The sequence below is a fragment of the Pocillopora damicornis genome, chromosome 6 (genome assembly GCF_964200805.1).
Source record: "Pocillopora damicornis chromosome 6, jaPocDami1.2, whole genome shotgun sequence".
Taxonomy (NCBI): domain Eukaryota; kingdom Metazoa; phylum Cnidaria; class Anthozoa; order Scleractinia; family Pocilloporidae; genus Pocillopora; species Pocillopora damicornis.
The window spans coordinates 6742622-6757500 of record NC_142675.1 but is presented as its reverse complement, the minus strand read 5'-3'; the positions used below and the strand labels follow the sequence as shown (position 1 = coordinate 6757500).

General features: G+C 37.6%; 2 protein-coding genes across 2 annotated transcripts in view; both read right to left on the bottom strand.

The window, feature by feature from the left end:
• The window catches only part of LOC149043670 (uncharacterized), a 7876-nt gene extending 5740 nt beyond the window's left edge, over positions 1–2136 (bottom strand). Inside the window, exon 1 of the mRNA XM_089210103.1 lies at positions 1865–2136. Coding sequence (XP_089066229.1) covers positions 1865–2136 — 272 coding nt within the window. The remainder of the gene's footprint in view (positions 1–1864) is intronic.
• Positions 2137–3226: 1090 nt separating this feature from the next.
• Positions 3227–14879, bottom strand: part of LOC149043669 (uncharacterized) — a 28091-nt gene continuing 16438 nt past the window's right edge. The window contains exons 7-20 of the mRNA XM_089210691.1: positions 14758–14813; positions 13616–13794; positions 13150–13260; positions 13010–13028; positions 12852–12882; positions 11817–12120; positions 11538–11648; positions 6765–6955; positions 5958–6080; positions 5649–5719; positions 5074–5114; positions 4788–4884; positions 4605–4704; positions 3227–4197 (exon numbers count right to left, since the gene is read on the bottom strand). Coding sequence (XP_089066817.1) covers positions 4132–4197; positions 4605–4704; positions 4788–4884; positions 5074–5114; positions 5649–5719; positions 5958–6080; positions 6765–6955; positions 11538–11648; positions 11817–12120; positions 12852–12882; positions 13010–13028; positions 13150–13260; positions 13616–13794; positions 14758–14813 — 1500 coding nt within the window. The 3' untranslated portion in view covers positions 3227–4131. The remainder of the gene's footprint in view (positions 4198–4604; positions 4705–4787; positions 4885–5073; positions 5115–5648; positions 5720–5957; positions 6081–6764; positions 6956–11537; positions 11649–11816; positions 12121–12851; positions 12883–13009; positions 13029–13149; positions 13261–13615; positions 13795–14757; positions 14814–14879) is intronic.

Below are 14879 nucleotides of genomic sequence, written 5' to 3'. Positions count from 1 at the left end.
TATCCAAGTACAGTTGAGCTAAAGCGTGCCTTTCCTTAAAGTACTTGGTGACAAATCCTCTCACATGGTGTTTAGTAAATCCTTAGATTTGAAGCAGCGCGTCACAGCATTTTCTCACCTCTTTTACAGCTTCGTGTCAAGCTGTTGCAACTATGTGGCATTTGGGGAGTAACCTTCCATCAATTAATTCGGAAAAATCGACAATTTACTGAATGGTAACCCATCCAATCCATCCAATATCAATAAAATGATATTGCTGTTTGACTTCTTCATCGATGTCTCAGGGCAGAAGCTGCTCATCAATGACTTCCCAAACATCAGAATGGATGTTTGGACATTTAAGCAACAATACTGCTTTGAATGCTGTGGAGCCTGAGGTGCTTACCTTTTGGTGGCGTAGTCGTAGGCGTACTTTTTACAGTAGGTGGTTTTTCTCATACCAGGTTCTCCTTCAATCAAGACTGTTCTCGGCGCTGAACACTCTTCATACGGGTCTAGTATTGACGACATGTCAACAAATACGTCAGTGATTTCTCCTCTCGTTTTCTTTCTTCTGACCACTTTGAGCCTTGTAAAAATATTGCCAAGAAAAAACTGAAACTCTTCTCACCATGGAAATGGTGAGAGCCATCCCTCGCGAGTCTTGTACAGCTGGCGAATTCCATTGATAAGCTCAGTTGGATCAAAAATACCTAACAGCAGTAAAATGAATAGGAAATCTAATGAATGCAGCATTGCGAGTAAGAATCACATATCAGTAATCATATGCTTGCAATATGCAGGAAGTTTACCTCCATGGACATAGTTAATCGAGCTGGCTCGCCACAAGTTTACTGTATCTAAGCGTTAGAGTGTCCGAAGTAATGAACGGAAGGTGGTAGGTTTGAGTCCCAACAGAATAAATGTCGTACGCACTCACTAACCATTTCTAGTGTTCTTATTGGTTCTCTCAATTTCGGTTATATGAAAATGATTTATCTAAGTGTCGCTCAGTTAAATCTATTTTTGGCTGGAAGCAATTACTTCTTTTTATACATTGGAAATTAACCAATTAAAAGCAAATGCTAGTCAACGTCATATTGGTAACAAAAAGTGAAAGTCAAAAAGTTTAATGCAACTAGATTAAATGAGACTTAAATTTTAAGTTTAACTTACAGCACTAGCCTCAGGTCAACGCTTTATGGTCAAGAAAAGGTATAACGTTGTCAAAACAGAAAGAACAACCGGTTACCTTAAAAGTTCCATTATAGGAATTACAGAATTTGTGTCGAAATATCTACGTTTTAACAGGATCATTCATTACAAAAACTCAACTTCGACTGCGGGTCTGTTTAAGCAACCATAATACTGGTTTCTCCGTTCGCTACCACGCAGCAAAACATTTAAACATTAGGGTATAACGTTTTACTGATTTAACCAAATGTTTGTCTCAGTGGGAATATAACACTTAACTCGTACACTCAAAGCGTGAAATTGAGGTCAGGATATTGAAACGAAAGCTATCCTCGATCGCAAGCTTTACTCTATTCCAGTTAAACAAAACACTAAATCAACCTGTTCACAAAATGTTTCGCTTGCCTATAAGTTGGAACTCAAAGACGCCTGATTGCTTGTCTAGTAAGTATCGTATGTCGTACCCTTAAACGTTTCTTCGATCGTAGATTAATGTATTTTGTGTACAGCTGAATAAACTGCTTGCGTTGAATTTTCATTCAGCTTCGGACGTAGCTTAACTGTTCCTTATGTGATTCAAGTTTTGCCGTTTTGACGATCAAATATGATATTGACTTCAGGTGGCTTTAATTTGAAGAAAAATTGAGAGTTAAAACGGATTACCAAAAAGTGAAAAAATTTGATAACTCACTGATTCCATTTGCTCTTGTTTCTGACTTTAATTGAAATTTTGATGTCTGGAATAGCCAAAGCAGTGTCGGGAATTTCCCAGGTATATTTCAGAGCCAGGCGAAATGAATTGATAACAGTTATTAATTGAGTCAGTTCATCCCTGGTAGAGGAGGTGGCGCTGATACAGTCGTCGATGTAGCGACCGTAGAGTTCAGGTTTGGGGTCGTTGTATTGACTGAAAAATTGGTGTTCGATAAAATCTACGAAACAATTGGCGTAGCTGGGTCCCATTTTGCTTTATTAAAAGCAATTAACTTTTCTACCCCGCATTTTTTACCCCATGGCTCGGGTGTCATCTTTCCTTGAATGTTTTCTTCAATACACCCATTTCATTTACATAACGATAAAGCAAAAAGTCCAGAGTGTCTATTAAGAAGCTTTTAACAAATCATATTTTATTCCAGCGTCAATATGAACTACATATTAACCTAACAATTTTTTTCTGCTTCGTGAAGCCTCTGAGTTTGGGTTTGGGTTTGGGTTTGGGTTTGGGTTCGATCAAATTCTTGATCCACATATTTTTTTAAACACGTGGAATTCAACGTCTCCATTTTACTTTCTTTGGCTACACAGGTTTTCTGATGGGCTCAATTTTTTAAATCCAATTGACAGAATGTACCGACAGGAATCTAGAGGTAACATTTCATCTGTACAAGCTCATTGGTCAAGTCGTGCGGTAAATTATTCCATAGGTTCCTGTTTCTGACTTGGTGGATACGAGATTGGTATAGCCATTTCATATCAGGCGCGGGCTCATGGAATAACTGTTAAATATAGTACACATATTATAATAAGTATATACAGTAATCGCACGAAAGACAAAGGTTCTTTGATTACGGCTTACGTCCATTTCTTAGGCAAGACCACTGAATTAAGAAAAATGCGGGGACTTCGATTCATTAACCGGTTCTAGGCGTTCATTTAGTAAAACAGAACGAAATAAATGAACTGCGCGATGGTACCAACAAAACAGTACGCGACCCAACCCACCCCTGGCCCGTTTTTTTCACTCAGCTGCTATCATCGCATCATTTACTATAATTACACTTTGCATTTGCAGGAATTGTACGTGAAAAATTAAGTGGTTTTTTCAAAGACAATACTCTGGATGCCAGTAATAGCAATGTACACTGTATGTCCCGTTACAAATCCATTTATTTCCTCTTTCACGACAAAGCGCAGTTTACGTGACGATAACTACCAATAATTCCCAGAGCACTAACTTTTGTTGACTGTTCCAAAATTGTATAGTCAGCACCCGTTCTTATTATTTTATTTTTTTATCCTCTCCAGGCTACTCGAGAGAGCACTAATGATTTAGTAAACATCTCCAGGGGTAAAACCTCTGCATTTTAATGGTAGGTGTTAAAATATTATCACACTTTCGCGACATGCTCCTGATTGTGGCGACAAATCCTAGGAGATAAAGTTATTTACCTGCATAAATCAGATCTTAAAATTTAGCTTCTTGTGGTCTTACCATATCATGTATTTCACAATTTTATTATTATTTTATTATTATTATTATTATTATTATTATTATTTCTCTACATTTCGTTTCCCGTAGAAAAATTAGGAAATAGTCATTTCCCTCTGGGCAAAAATCTTCAAAATTTTATATACAATTTTAAGCAAATTCATCTCTCAAAGCTAAGACGATTGCACAAGTAATGTGCCAATTATAATTTTTATTAGGATGAGGCTAATTTTTAATTAATAATACTTTCAGTGTAAAAGTATTTCGAGTTAGTATCGCAGTTAGATGCGGTCTTAGGGAAAGCAGTTTATACGCCGGATAGCTTTCCTAAAACCAAGCGGGTTTTGCGGCAAAACAATTTTTTAGCAAATTACTAAAACTGCAGACAACTACGGCACACAGAACGAGATCTCATCAATCTAGTTAATTGGATATTTTCCGCATTATCCTGCCTTTCGGAATTGAGTCAGAAAATAAACTGAACTCCAACGCTTGTGTCGAGCATGCGTGTAAGTGCTAAACATGTTAAAGACAAAATGAGAGTACACTTTATCGGTAAACTGATAAAAGCGTTACAGCATTTAAGAATATAAAATCAATTGAGTTATAACGTTCCAGCCTAATTGCTTAACACAAAATGGCTTTTTCTACCAAGTAAGCGTGTGAGGAAAAGGTGATTCAGTCTTTAAACTTGTTGTGGCAAGGTGCTCAAACTGTTAGCTGGTCATATACCGCAGAAATCTATCTAACTACACTATTAAATCCTCGACGTTTGCATACAACTGCTTGTCGTACATTGTCATGTTGATCAGCTTCTACAGAAAAGAATAATATAATAATTGGCATCATTAAAAAAGTGTTCCTCTTACGTTATAAGCGTTTATCCTCCCAAGTGGTCAACTTTTCACACCAAAACAAATTCAAGAAAGTATTTTACGGTGTCGTTTGCTGCTCTTTGTGCGTCTCAATACAATTTTGCAATAATCCTACCATCTTTTAAATAACCATAATGAGTCAATTGTCGCAAGGACATTCTAGTTCGCTTCCTCCTTGTTTTTCGTGGAGTGCTAGCTTCAGTGACATAACAAGAAGATGCAATCCCAACTTCGTAAAAAGTACGCTATCTAAGCTAAACGCTATTAAGTTTAAAACCCTAATTAGCTAAGCCTAAATTAGTCGGTCTAACGTCAAAAGAAACTTTCATGTTGAAGAAAATTCTCACCTTGTGTAGGGTTTCCATGTCCTTAAGCTGATTTTTCAATTCAGTAAAAGTTGGTCTTGCATCTGGGTCATTCTTCCAGCACTTCATCATAATCTGATACCTGGTATTGTTCAAATGATCTGTTAGAGATTTAAAGAACGTTTCCTTGTAGGATGAGAGAGAACGAATTGAAAAAACACTTACAATTCCTCATCAACGTGTTGTGGTTTAGGCATCCTGTATCCTTCCTGAAGTAAGTTTGCAATTTTTCTTCCATCCATTCGTGGGTAAGGTGAACCACCTGGAAGAGCCATAAGACCATCGAAATATAAATGTGACGAAAAAACGACCTACACTGAAACACCACCCATGTCATTTGATGTTTGAAGCTTTTTACGTTTGTCCAAGTGAACACCTTACATTGCTTAATTGAACATGGTATATAGCAAAAAACATAGACAGGGCCTTATAAATTTCCATTCGATGTTACCTATGGTAAAAATCTCGTACAGCAAAACTCCATAACTCCATCTGCAGAAAGACAAATCAAATAAATATACATTGGGTGACTGAAGACATAAACATTTTATACGACAACTAAAATATATGTATTCTTTGACAAAGCATAGAATTCATGTCCTGATTGAAACTGATAAAACTTAGAGAAAGATGTTTTTCGTCTTGTCACGATTGTGGGTCGAAGGAAAAATTTTGAGTCCCCACGAGGAATTGAACCTCAGACCTTCGGATTCCGCGCTCCGATTCTCTCTCTTATTTTTATTTACAAACATGACTCTATCGACATTGCTGATCCTTGCAGTATGCAAGAGAGTAGAGTCGTAGAGTCTCTGTGGCTCAGTGGTATGAGCATCGGAGCGCGGAATCCGATGGTCTGAGATTCGATTCCTCATGGGGAGTGAAGAATATTTTCATTGTCCAACGCTCGTGAGAGGATGAAAAACATCTTTCTCTATTTCATTACCGAGCCCAAAACTTACCCTTCCTCTTATTCTATTGGTAAAACGTGTTGGAAAATTGCTACGGGTAATAATCGGGTATACTTACACATCACTTTTGGTGGTATATTTACCATACATCAAGGCCTCAGAAGCTGTCCACTTCACTGGAAGACGGCCCTAAAGATTTCAAATATCACTTTTTGAAACAGCTAAAAAATTATAGGAAGCGACCGGTCAAAGACAGTGATATTGAAAATTATACTCGTATACAAATGGCTGTTTTCATTATGGTCCCATCCAAGGATTTTGTCATCGAAATCAGGAGTATATCAGCTTTATCACAACAATGATTGTGAAAGATAATTGAACTGAACGATATGTAGTACCGCCACCACCTCCCCTCTTTCTTGATTACCTTAGTCTTTCGTTCATAAATATTTTCCTGCTGCACATCTCTGGCCATTCCGAAGTCTGTCACTTTACAAGTTTCCTTTTGTCCAACCAACACATTACGAGCCGCAAGGTCTCGGTGAATGATCTAAGAAAGCATTGATACGAGAGCAAAAATTAGCGATTTCAGAAGAAAAAGAACTGAAATGAAATGATTCAGATAGGAATATAGAAATATCCAGCGACATAATATGGTGTGTGTATTTCTCTTTCTTCCAGATGGCAGAAAATTAAAATTATTATAGTTACTGCTCCATCTTCCAAAGGGAAGCAAACTACTTCATTTCTGCAATACCTAATTATTTCATAGAAAGCTTATCTTAAGATTTTATTCGAAATAGGATTCTGTAATGTAGCAGTTTAGTAACCAAAGACGAATTTTTGAATTTCAAGTTTTAATTCCTTTTCTTTCTTGTCACCAAAATGGATATTCGTTGTACACTCAGTTTAGGCTGAATAAAAGATCCTATTCATTCACATCTCTGCCTTTGCCTACACGAGAAAAACCCAGATATTTAATTTCGATGAGGTGCACTTGCAGCGATGCACAAACATCGCCATTCGCACACTGAAATATAACTTTGGTGATGACGTCAAAACTGGTAGGGTTCCCGGAAACAGCCTCAACGAGACGGTAAGAATACGTTTGCATATCCCGGGCGTGATCTTGTGAAGACATATTATTCTATGCAAGACATAGCTTCACATGACGATACACCTTACAAGAAGGTTTTAAAATTGTTCTTCTTTGGTGCCTTTGTAATTAACTTACAGATTTTGAGGACAAATAACTCATTCCATCAGCAATTTGCCACGCAAACTTCATCAGCTGCTGTGACGTCAGATTTGTTTGTGGTTTGATATCCGGGTCTTTGAAGTAAGTGTCTTTTAATCCACGGCTCTTTCTCAGGTAACCCAGCAGATCCCCAAAAGGCACATATTCAATCAAAATCAGCAGCTGTTCTGAAGAAATTAAACAGTTTCATTTATATATTTCTCCCTCTAAAAAAATGAGCAATAAGTAAAATAAATAAATAGCACAGTCAGGTTCAATACTTTTGAAGAAATCGCACGAAAACAAGATGTAGTTTTACGAAGAAAAGCTGAAAAACTTTGTAACGGTCTCATAAGAAGATACATGCCAAATATTCCCTTAGAAAAAACGATTCTGCTCATACAACAGAATGGCTTGTACAATGGCAAATATTTGGTCTTCGTCTATCAGCAAATCTAAGAGCGTCGCTGTTAGCTAAATCAAAGTGCTCTGTGAGCAAACTCGTGAATTGACACATGATTTTTGAGATTATGTTTAATGTTATCTGGTTTAGGGAATTTTGTGGTTGATTGTCATCTAGAGTACGAGCAGTAGTTCAGTGTTCGCTAATGTAGCAAAGAAACAAAGTAACGTTGGGACAAGAAGGCATTACAATTGAAATGATCATGCTATTACATTTAACAAGGTGGATGATGTAATGTGTTTTAAACGTCTATCATTTTTGTTTCTGGTTCAAAAGAAAAGGTTGGAAGTAAATGTGGGTGAAAAGTGAAATTTACTGTCTTTCGTTGTAAATATTAGAAAGTCAAGGCAATACTGTCTTAATGAAAACATTAACGATTCCCTCTTTATCAAATGAGACAAACGGGAACGAGTTTTGAGTGATATAACTAAGCCAAGCCTGCCACCGTCATTTGGAAAGCACACTCCGACATCCGTCAGAAGGAGGTCATCTCGGGTAGATTTCCGATTACGAAATCCGAGCTCGCCCGATGTTGTCTTCGTGATGAAGGCCCTACACGTGCTTCGTTTTCGCTCATGACTTCGTATTAGGCGTAAGATAGTGCTTTTTTTTCTGTTGCTTACCTTCATTAGAGACTCCACAAAATTTTTGCGATGCCTCCTTTTCACGGATGACCGATTACAACTACAACATAGTAACACCTCCACGAAATCTGTCAAAAGGAGGATTTTAAAACACCGGAAATGGAGAGGAAAGATAAATGATACGGTCGATTGACTCCCAGACAATTGAATGGTCCAAACTAGCAAAGGCGGGAAATTTGTCATCATGCGAGATATCAAAGTATCTGTTTGCTCACTCAATTCGTATTCAGCGTTCGGCCGTATTCCAATCGATAATTTCGCTTTCTGAACAAAATTTCCAATTCTATGATGGCACGTAAATTAACTTGTCAAGAAGTGAGTTCATTGTTTGAGAGAAAGTTGTCTGAAAGGTGAGGTCTCTCCTGAAGTCTACTATGAAAAAGAATTCGCGCAGGATGAAAAAAAAGAAAGTAGACTATAAAAGGCTGCCAGTATCTCAGAAGAAAAATCCTTTCACTGGACGTGTAGGGGAAAGAGGAAACAACATGAAAAGGGGGTATAACGTCAGCTTAAACGATATAGAACGCCAGCCTGCCAAACAGCCGAAACTCGCACACATCAAGAATGCCAACTCAAGCGCTGAGGCTCAAATAAACATAAACCCATAAAAAAATTCAAACGCCAATCAAACTGTAAAGGCAAGCACCCCTTACACACCAAACACGACCACATGCATCACCAACACCGCAAACGCAAACACCATCTCCTCCATTAACACAACCTCGAGCACGACCAGCACTGCAAACACATGCATCATCCTTACAGTAAACGCGACAACGAACACAAACCTGGCCCAGCAAAAGAAAAAAGATGGTGAAGTAGAATTTGTAAAGACCTCTCACAGAAGCGCCTCAAAGGCCGGTAAATTCCATCTCTCGGAACAGGACATTAGCACCACTTCAACTGGAGACTGGCTCACCGACCACTCAGTCTGTTCTGAGGGAATAGTTCCCTCACGCAAGAGGATTGGAAAATACAACTTTGGGGCCTATTTTTAATTTTTCTGTTCAAAAAGGCCAATTTTCATAAATCCTGAATACTGGCAGCCATCATTGGGTGTTGGTATCTACTGTAGGATGCTACACTCCTTCTGTAGTTTATCTGTACGACAGCCTGTTTTCGGGAAGAATTGCAGCCCTCGTGCAGAAACAGATTGCATCAATTATATACGACGAAGGAACCAGTTTTAAGGTCATTGTACCAAATGTGCAACACCAGAACAATTCCGATGACTGTGGAGTTTATGCTATTGCTTTTCTGGTTTCGCTACTACATGGCCTCAATCCTTCTAATCTGACATTTGACAGGAAGCTGATAAGACAACATCTTTTAGCTTTTAAAGAGCCTGGAGAGTGGATCATTCGACCTCTTTCCCCTCTCTAAAGTACCCGAGTGTCGAGACAGGAGGCCACTTTTTGTTCAAGAGGTCTCGGTAATGTGCGAGTGTAGAATGCCGAGGGAAGAGTCAGACTCGAAGTCTCCTTCTCGTTGTGTGAAATTTTGTAGCTGCAAGGAGTTTTTTCACAGGAAATGCATTTCAACAATTATTTTGGAAGATTCAAGTGCAAACTGGCGTTGTCCAAACTGCGAAAGAGCCCTTAAGCAGGAAGAGAAAAATAACCATTAATTTAACATGTAGTATTAAAAACTGATTCTCAGAACTTCCCATTAATTGTTTATTAAGATAATCGTCGAAGTGAAATATATATGTGTAGTAATTTTTTATCTATGTAGAAGTCAGCTAAAAGAATTTTTCAAATGTATTCATGAGAAACTGTTTCTTATAGATCTTTCCCTAAGTACGCTCTTGCGTTTAGAATTGAAAATCCTCATCTAAATATTGTAAAAAATATTATCGTAGAATATTTTCAATGATGATCATGGCACAACGCAGATAGAGAAAATATAATAGGTGAGACAAATCACGGATTATCCTTGTCGACAAAAGTAATATCGCCTGCTTTATTATATTCAAACTTAATCTCCGTCCAATCGAGGTAATGTACAATTTTTTTTATCAATTACCATATTAGAAATAACAATATATCGTAACTGCGTTAAATTTATTTCATCAGAAATCCAGAAAATTTCCGGTGTTTTAAAATCTCCTTTTGACAGATTTCGTGAAGATGTCATTACGTTGTAGTTGTGATCGGCCATCCGTGAAAAGTAGGCGTCAAATGTATTTTGTGGAATCTGTCATATAGGTTAGCAACGGAAAAAAATGCAAATATCTTAACGCTAATACAAAGTCATGAGCGAAAACGAAGTAAGTGTTCCTTTCTACTCTAATTTGCGGCTCTAAAATGCGAAATAGGGCCTTCATGAAAACATCGGGCGAGCTCGGATTTCGTCATAAGATATCTACCCGAGATGACCTCTGGTGTTGCAACATCCTCCTTTTGATAGATTTCGTGGAGGTGTTACTATGTTGTAGTTGTAATCGGCCATCCGTGAAAAGGAGGCATCGCAAAAATTTATTGGTGTCTGTAATATAGGTAAGCAACGGAAAAAAAATGCAAATATCTTAAGGCTAATACGAAGTCATGAGCGAAAACGAAGCACGTGTTCGTTTCTACTCTGTTTTGCGGGTCTAATATGCTAAATAGGGCCTTCATCACGAAGACAACATCGGGCGAGCTCGGATTTCGTAATCGGAAATCTACCCGAGATGACCTCCTTCTGACGGATGTCGGAGTGTGCTTTCCGTCATTTTAGATCTCCGCCTGGGTAGATTTAAGTCACGTGCTAGGCAACGTATAATCAATAACAAGATAGAATTTCATTTCAGGCCTATTTATCAATTTTGTGGTGTGTAATTTTCGCATTTTAGTACGTTGTATATATGTTGAATCGTCAAATTGTCTTGAAACTTACAAGAAATTTGTTCTTTAAAAATTCACTGAAAATCGGTAGCTAAAATTGTTTGTCTAAGTGTTATTTGATTTTCGTGTTAACTTGTTATTTAGTCAGTCGCCGGCATCTTTTGTTGCTTCACACAGGAAAAACACATGCGACGAAACGTAATGATCAATTTTGTCCTCAATCTCACGCTATAACAGAAAAAGCTTTTGAACATCTGTAAACTCCGAGCGCTTCGCAGTAAGTGATATTTTCAATGAATCTTCGGATTGTTTTCAAGTTCAAGGATTGTAAATTACAATTTTATGAAAACCGAAGGTTGTTGTTATTTCAGTGTGAATCCTTGAATGCTTGCCAGTCGCTGGCGCCGCTTGTTGAAACTAAAACGAAAAAAAAACTCTTTTAAGATTATCATTGGCTTCTTTTTCACCCCACCACTATTCTTAGCAACAAAGGTCGCCATTTCGTCTGTTTATTGCTCGCCAAAAACTATCAAATGTACTCAAAAGCCTAAAATCTAAAAAAAGTTTACAGGAATCGACCAATCGAGCGAGCGAGCGAGCGAGCGAGCGAGCGAGCGAATGCTATTCCCCACATCGTACCTATAACTCGCTCTTGCGCATGCGCGCAATTCACGAGTTAAAAAGGATAAAATTACCATATGCGATGGTTGTTTTTTGTGTGCGATTGTGAAGCAGTGAATCTTCCATTGAAGCAAATTATCAATGACGAGAAAGCGTTACAGAGTAAATCAGATGCAAAATGTGTACAGCAAAATTGGACCTCATAATCAAAGCTTACCAGATTCTGTAACGCATCCCAGAAGTTTAATGACATAAGGATGTGGTTTCAGCTGCTTCATTGTGTCAAGTTCTTTCATCAAATCTCTCTTGTCCGATTCAGTAGCGTTTGCTGGAGCGTTAAAAACAAGGAGTAAAATTTGGTTAACGGAAATAATATGCAAAATGTCGAATAGCGACATAAGTTATCGAATGACAAATAGCCAAAAGTTACGTAACCCGGTAACAGTATATGACGGTAGGCCAAGACTGTCATTCAATTTACAGTTCAAGAACTCACTTTTAAGCATCTTAATAGCCACTGTGGTCGCTTCAGGACTCCCTTGAAGTCCTACTGCTGTTCCCTTGGCAACCTGACCAAAAGCACCTTTACCAATAATTTTTTCTATGGTCACGTGGTGTCTTGGAACTTCCCAGCAGCGTGTTAACGGATGAAGAGGCACGTAATCAGCACCTGAAGCGGTACTTTGTGCTTTTCTATCATGTTTATTGACTTCTATGAGATCCATATATTCCGCAGGAGGTTGGGTGAGTTTTGCTGAATCGGGTAGACTTGGTTCGCTATCTTCTAATCCTGTTTCATTCTATTAAACCAACATACCGTTAAGGTATTCATATACAAATCTGTTATTAATCCCAATAAAATTTCCTACATTTTCATAAAAATCAGTTTACCCGTTTTCATCAGACAAGCGTTTATATTATTTCATAACAAGAGATTATTAATAGTTTATAATCTCTTGTCCTTAAATATTACTAATATTTATTATTACTAACACTTTGTTCTCTGCCGTTGAAACTATCATGTCCAATGCAGTGATCGAGGTTCATAGCATATTCGTTGAAGCTACAAACCGCAACATGAAGATCGTCGATTGGTAGTGCAATTGTTTGACAAATGCACACACGAAAAAAAAACTCTTGCTGTACTAAGCTCCTGGACTAACGCTTTGAAAATAAGGCATCAAGATAAAGAGACGGCCAAAACGGCGTGAAAAAAAAAATATTTACAAAACAAATATCAACCGGGTGCAGACCAGTTTGCGATCTATGAGGTGAAACCACGCAGTTGAACCAGGAACAACCGAAGGAAAATCGATGGAGCAGCTTGGTAAAGGACATGATCCCAGGACAAAGATCCTATCGAGTCAAACTTCTTCCCATATTTTATTGTGCCTGTCATTAATGCATTATGCCTTTTTGGTAGAACTACACCTTTTTTCCTTCCTATTTGTTGCAAGCGTTTATTTCCTTCTAGAGATTACATAATTACTGGCCACACTAACATGACCTCAATGTCTTAGCTGTAACTTACGTAGGAAACACCTCTTTCATCTTCATAAGTCCTACAATTGAGAAAGCATAAAAATATTTATTTTGAGCAAAGAATCAATGTAAGTGGAAGTTTGTTATACGATGATACCATATCTGGAACATTACATCGACACAATCCAAGTGGCAGCAAATTCTTACCTCTGTTTCCCAACAGCGCCTGAAAAAGAACGAAAGGAAAAAAAAGACAAATGATGTGGATGTGGGTCAAGATTTGCTTTTGCTTAATAAAGAATCTTGCAGCCAAACCCTCTATCATAGATTATGAATTTTTTACTTACCTTTCGTATGTAGCCAGATTATGTAAATAATTAGAAGAACGATTGTGAAGGCAAGAACCCCATTTATGGCTAACGAGACGTTGTTAGAAGGGCAGTTACATTCCTCAGGACCTAAAATGATTCAGTTTACAAAGCTTGATCAGATAACATTCAAACAACATTTACAGTGATCGTGGTCAATACACTGCTCTCACTACATAGCTTATGCTCAAGAACGAAAACCGTTCACTCGAACTGGCTAGGTACTAAGGAAAAGCAAGGTGCTACTCTCTCTATAATAATTTTTAAAAGTAAGATTTTGTTTAATTTAATAAAAACAACAACAGCGACGAAAATAAAACTTGGAAATATATGACTCACAGAAATGACTTGTTTAATTAAACAGATACGGAATACAATTAAAAATGTCCATCATCGGACGAATACGTGTAAACAATTAACAATTATATTTCTTTGTAAAACATACTTTTTGTTGTGCTTTCCGAGCCGTCTGTGGTTATAAAAACTTGTTTAATTGATTCTGGATCGACATTGAAACCTCCGAATTTCTCTTGCCTTGCAGCATCCAACAGGACAGTCAAAACATCGCTGACGACTACACTTCGATTGAACCTCATCATGAAGTCGAGAACAACACTACCACACCTAGGTAAGGGCGGAAGGATGTAAAATGCCGAATCGAACACCGTGCCGAAAAGAGTAAGACGCATAAGGTATGAGTGATTATACAGTCTGTATTAAACAAAAAGAAATCGTGGGAAGAGTTCATTTAGGGTTGCAAGTAGTTTCTTCATCCGCTTTTACATTCTTCACCTATTCAAACATTTGTCACCTTTGGAGAATATAACTACATTTCCTATTCCTAATATTTGTTTATCTCTCCCTTGAAAGCTTATTATGATTACAATACAAAGCCATTTGTTACAATAAATAACATTTTCATTATAGGACCTTGTTTCTGTGAAAAAAATTGTCGCTACCTTAATTTAAATAACGTTACTTGAGAAATAGTTAAACAGGTTATGAGTTAGGAGAACCGCAGTACTTAAGTTACGCAACGTTACACTTGGGGATATAGGCGTCTTGTGGTCTGTTTTGACTTATTATAAATGAGTAGCCTAAAGATTAAAAAGAATCCAGCGCCAAACAAAGTATGTTACCGAAAGGACAGAGTTTACAGCGAGAGCAATTCGACGAAGGCGCACCTTGCGTGACAAAAATTGAGTAACCACACGGCTTCAATTGCATAATCAGTCATAATTTATGCATTGTGCTCTTTACGGCACGGTTCTCTATTCGGCATTCTATTTGTACTTTGGTGACTTTCAAGTGTTAAAATACATTCAGATTTAACCAAAAGAGTATTTTTGATCTAATAAACCAAGGTAAATAAAATTAATTCATGTCATTCTGTGTCAATCTGTTGCTGTACATTAAATAAAATGTACCTCAAATGTAGATTATTTTGCATTAACTGAGATTTTTTAGAGCAGAAACACCAATTTTAACACTAAAATACGCCAAACTGAGATAAAGCTCCTCTCCGCCCCAGAACACAGATTTGCGTTAGCGTTTGTTGTTTCAGTGTTGAGACACACTGCACCTTACCTGGTGTTCACGGTGTTGGCGGATGAGCAGCCAAACTTAAAGGCAATTTGACAAGCCTAAAAGCACATTTAAAGAAAAAATGTAAATTTGAATACTTGTTTCGTAATTGAAGATCGTTCAAA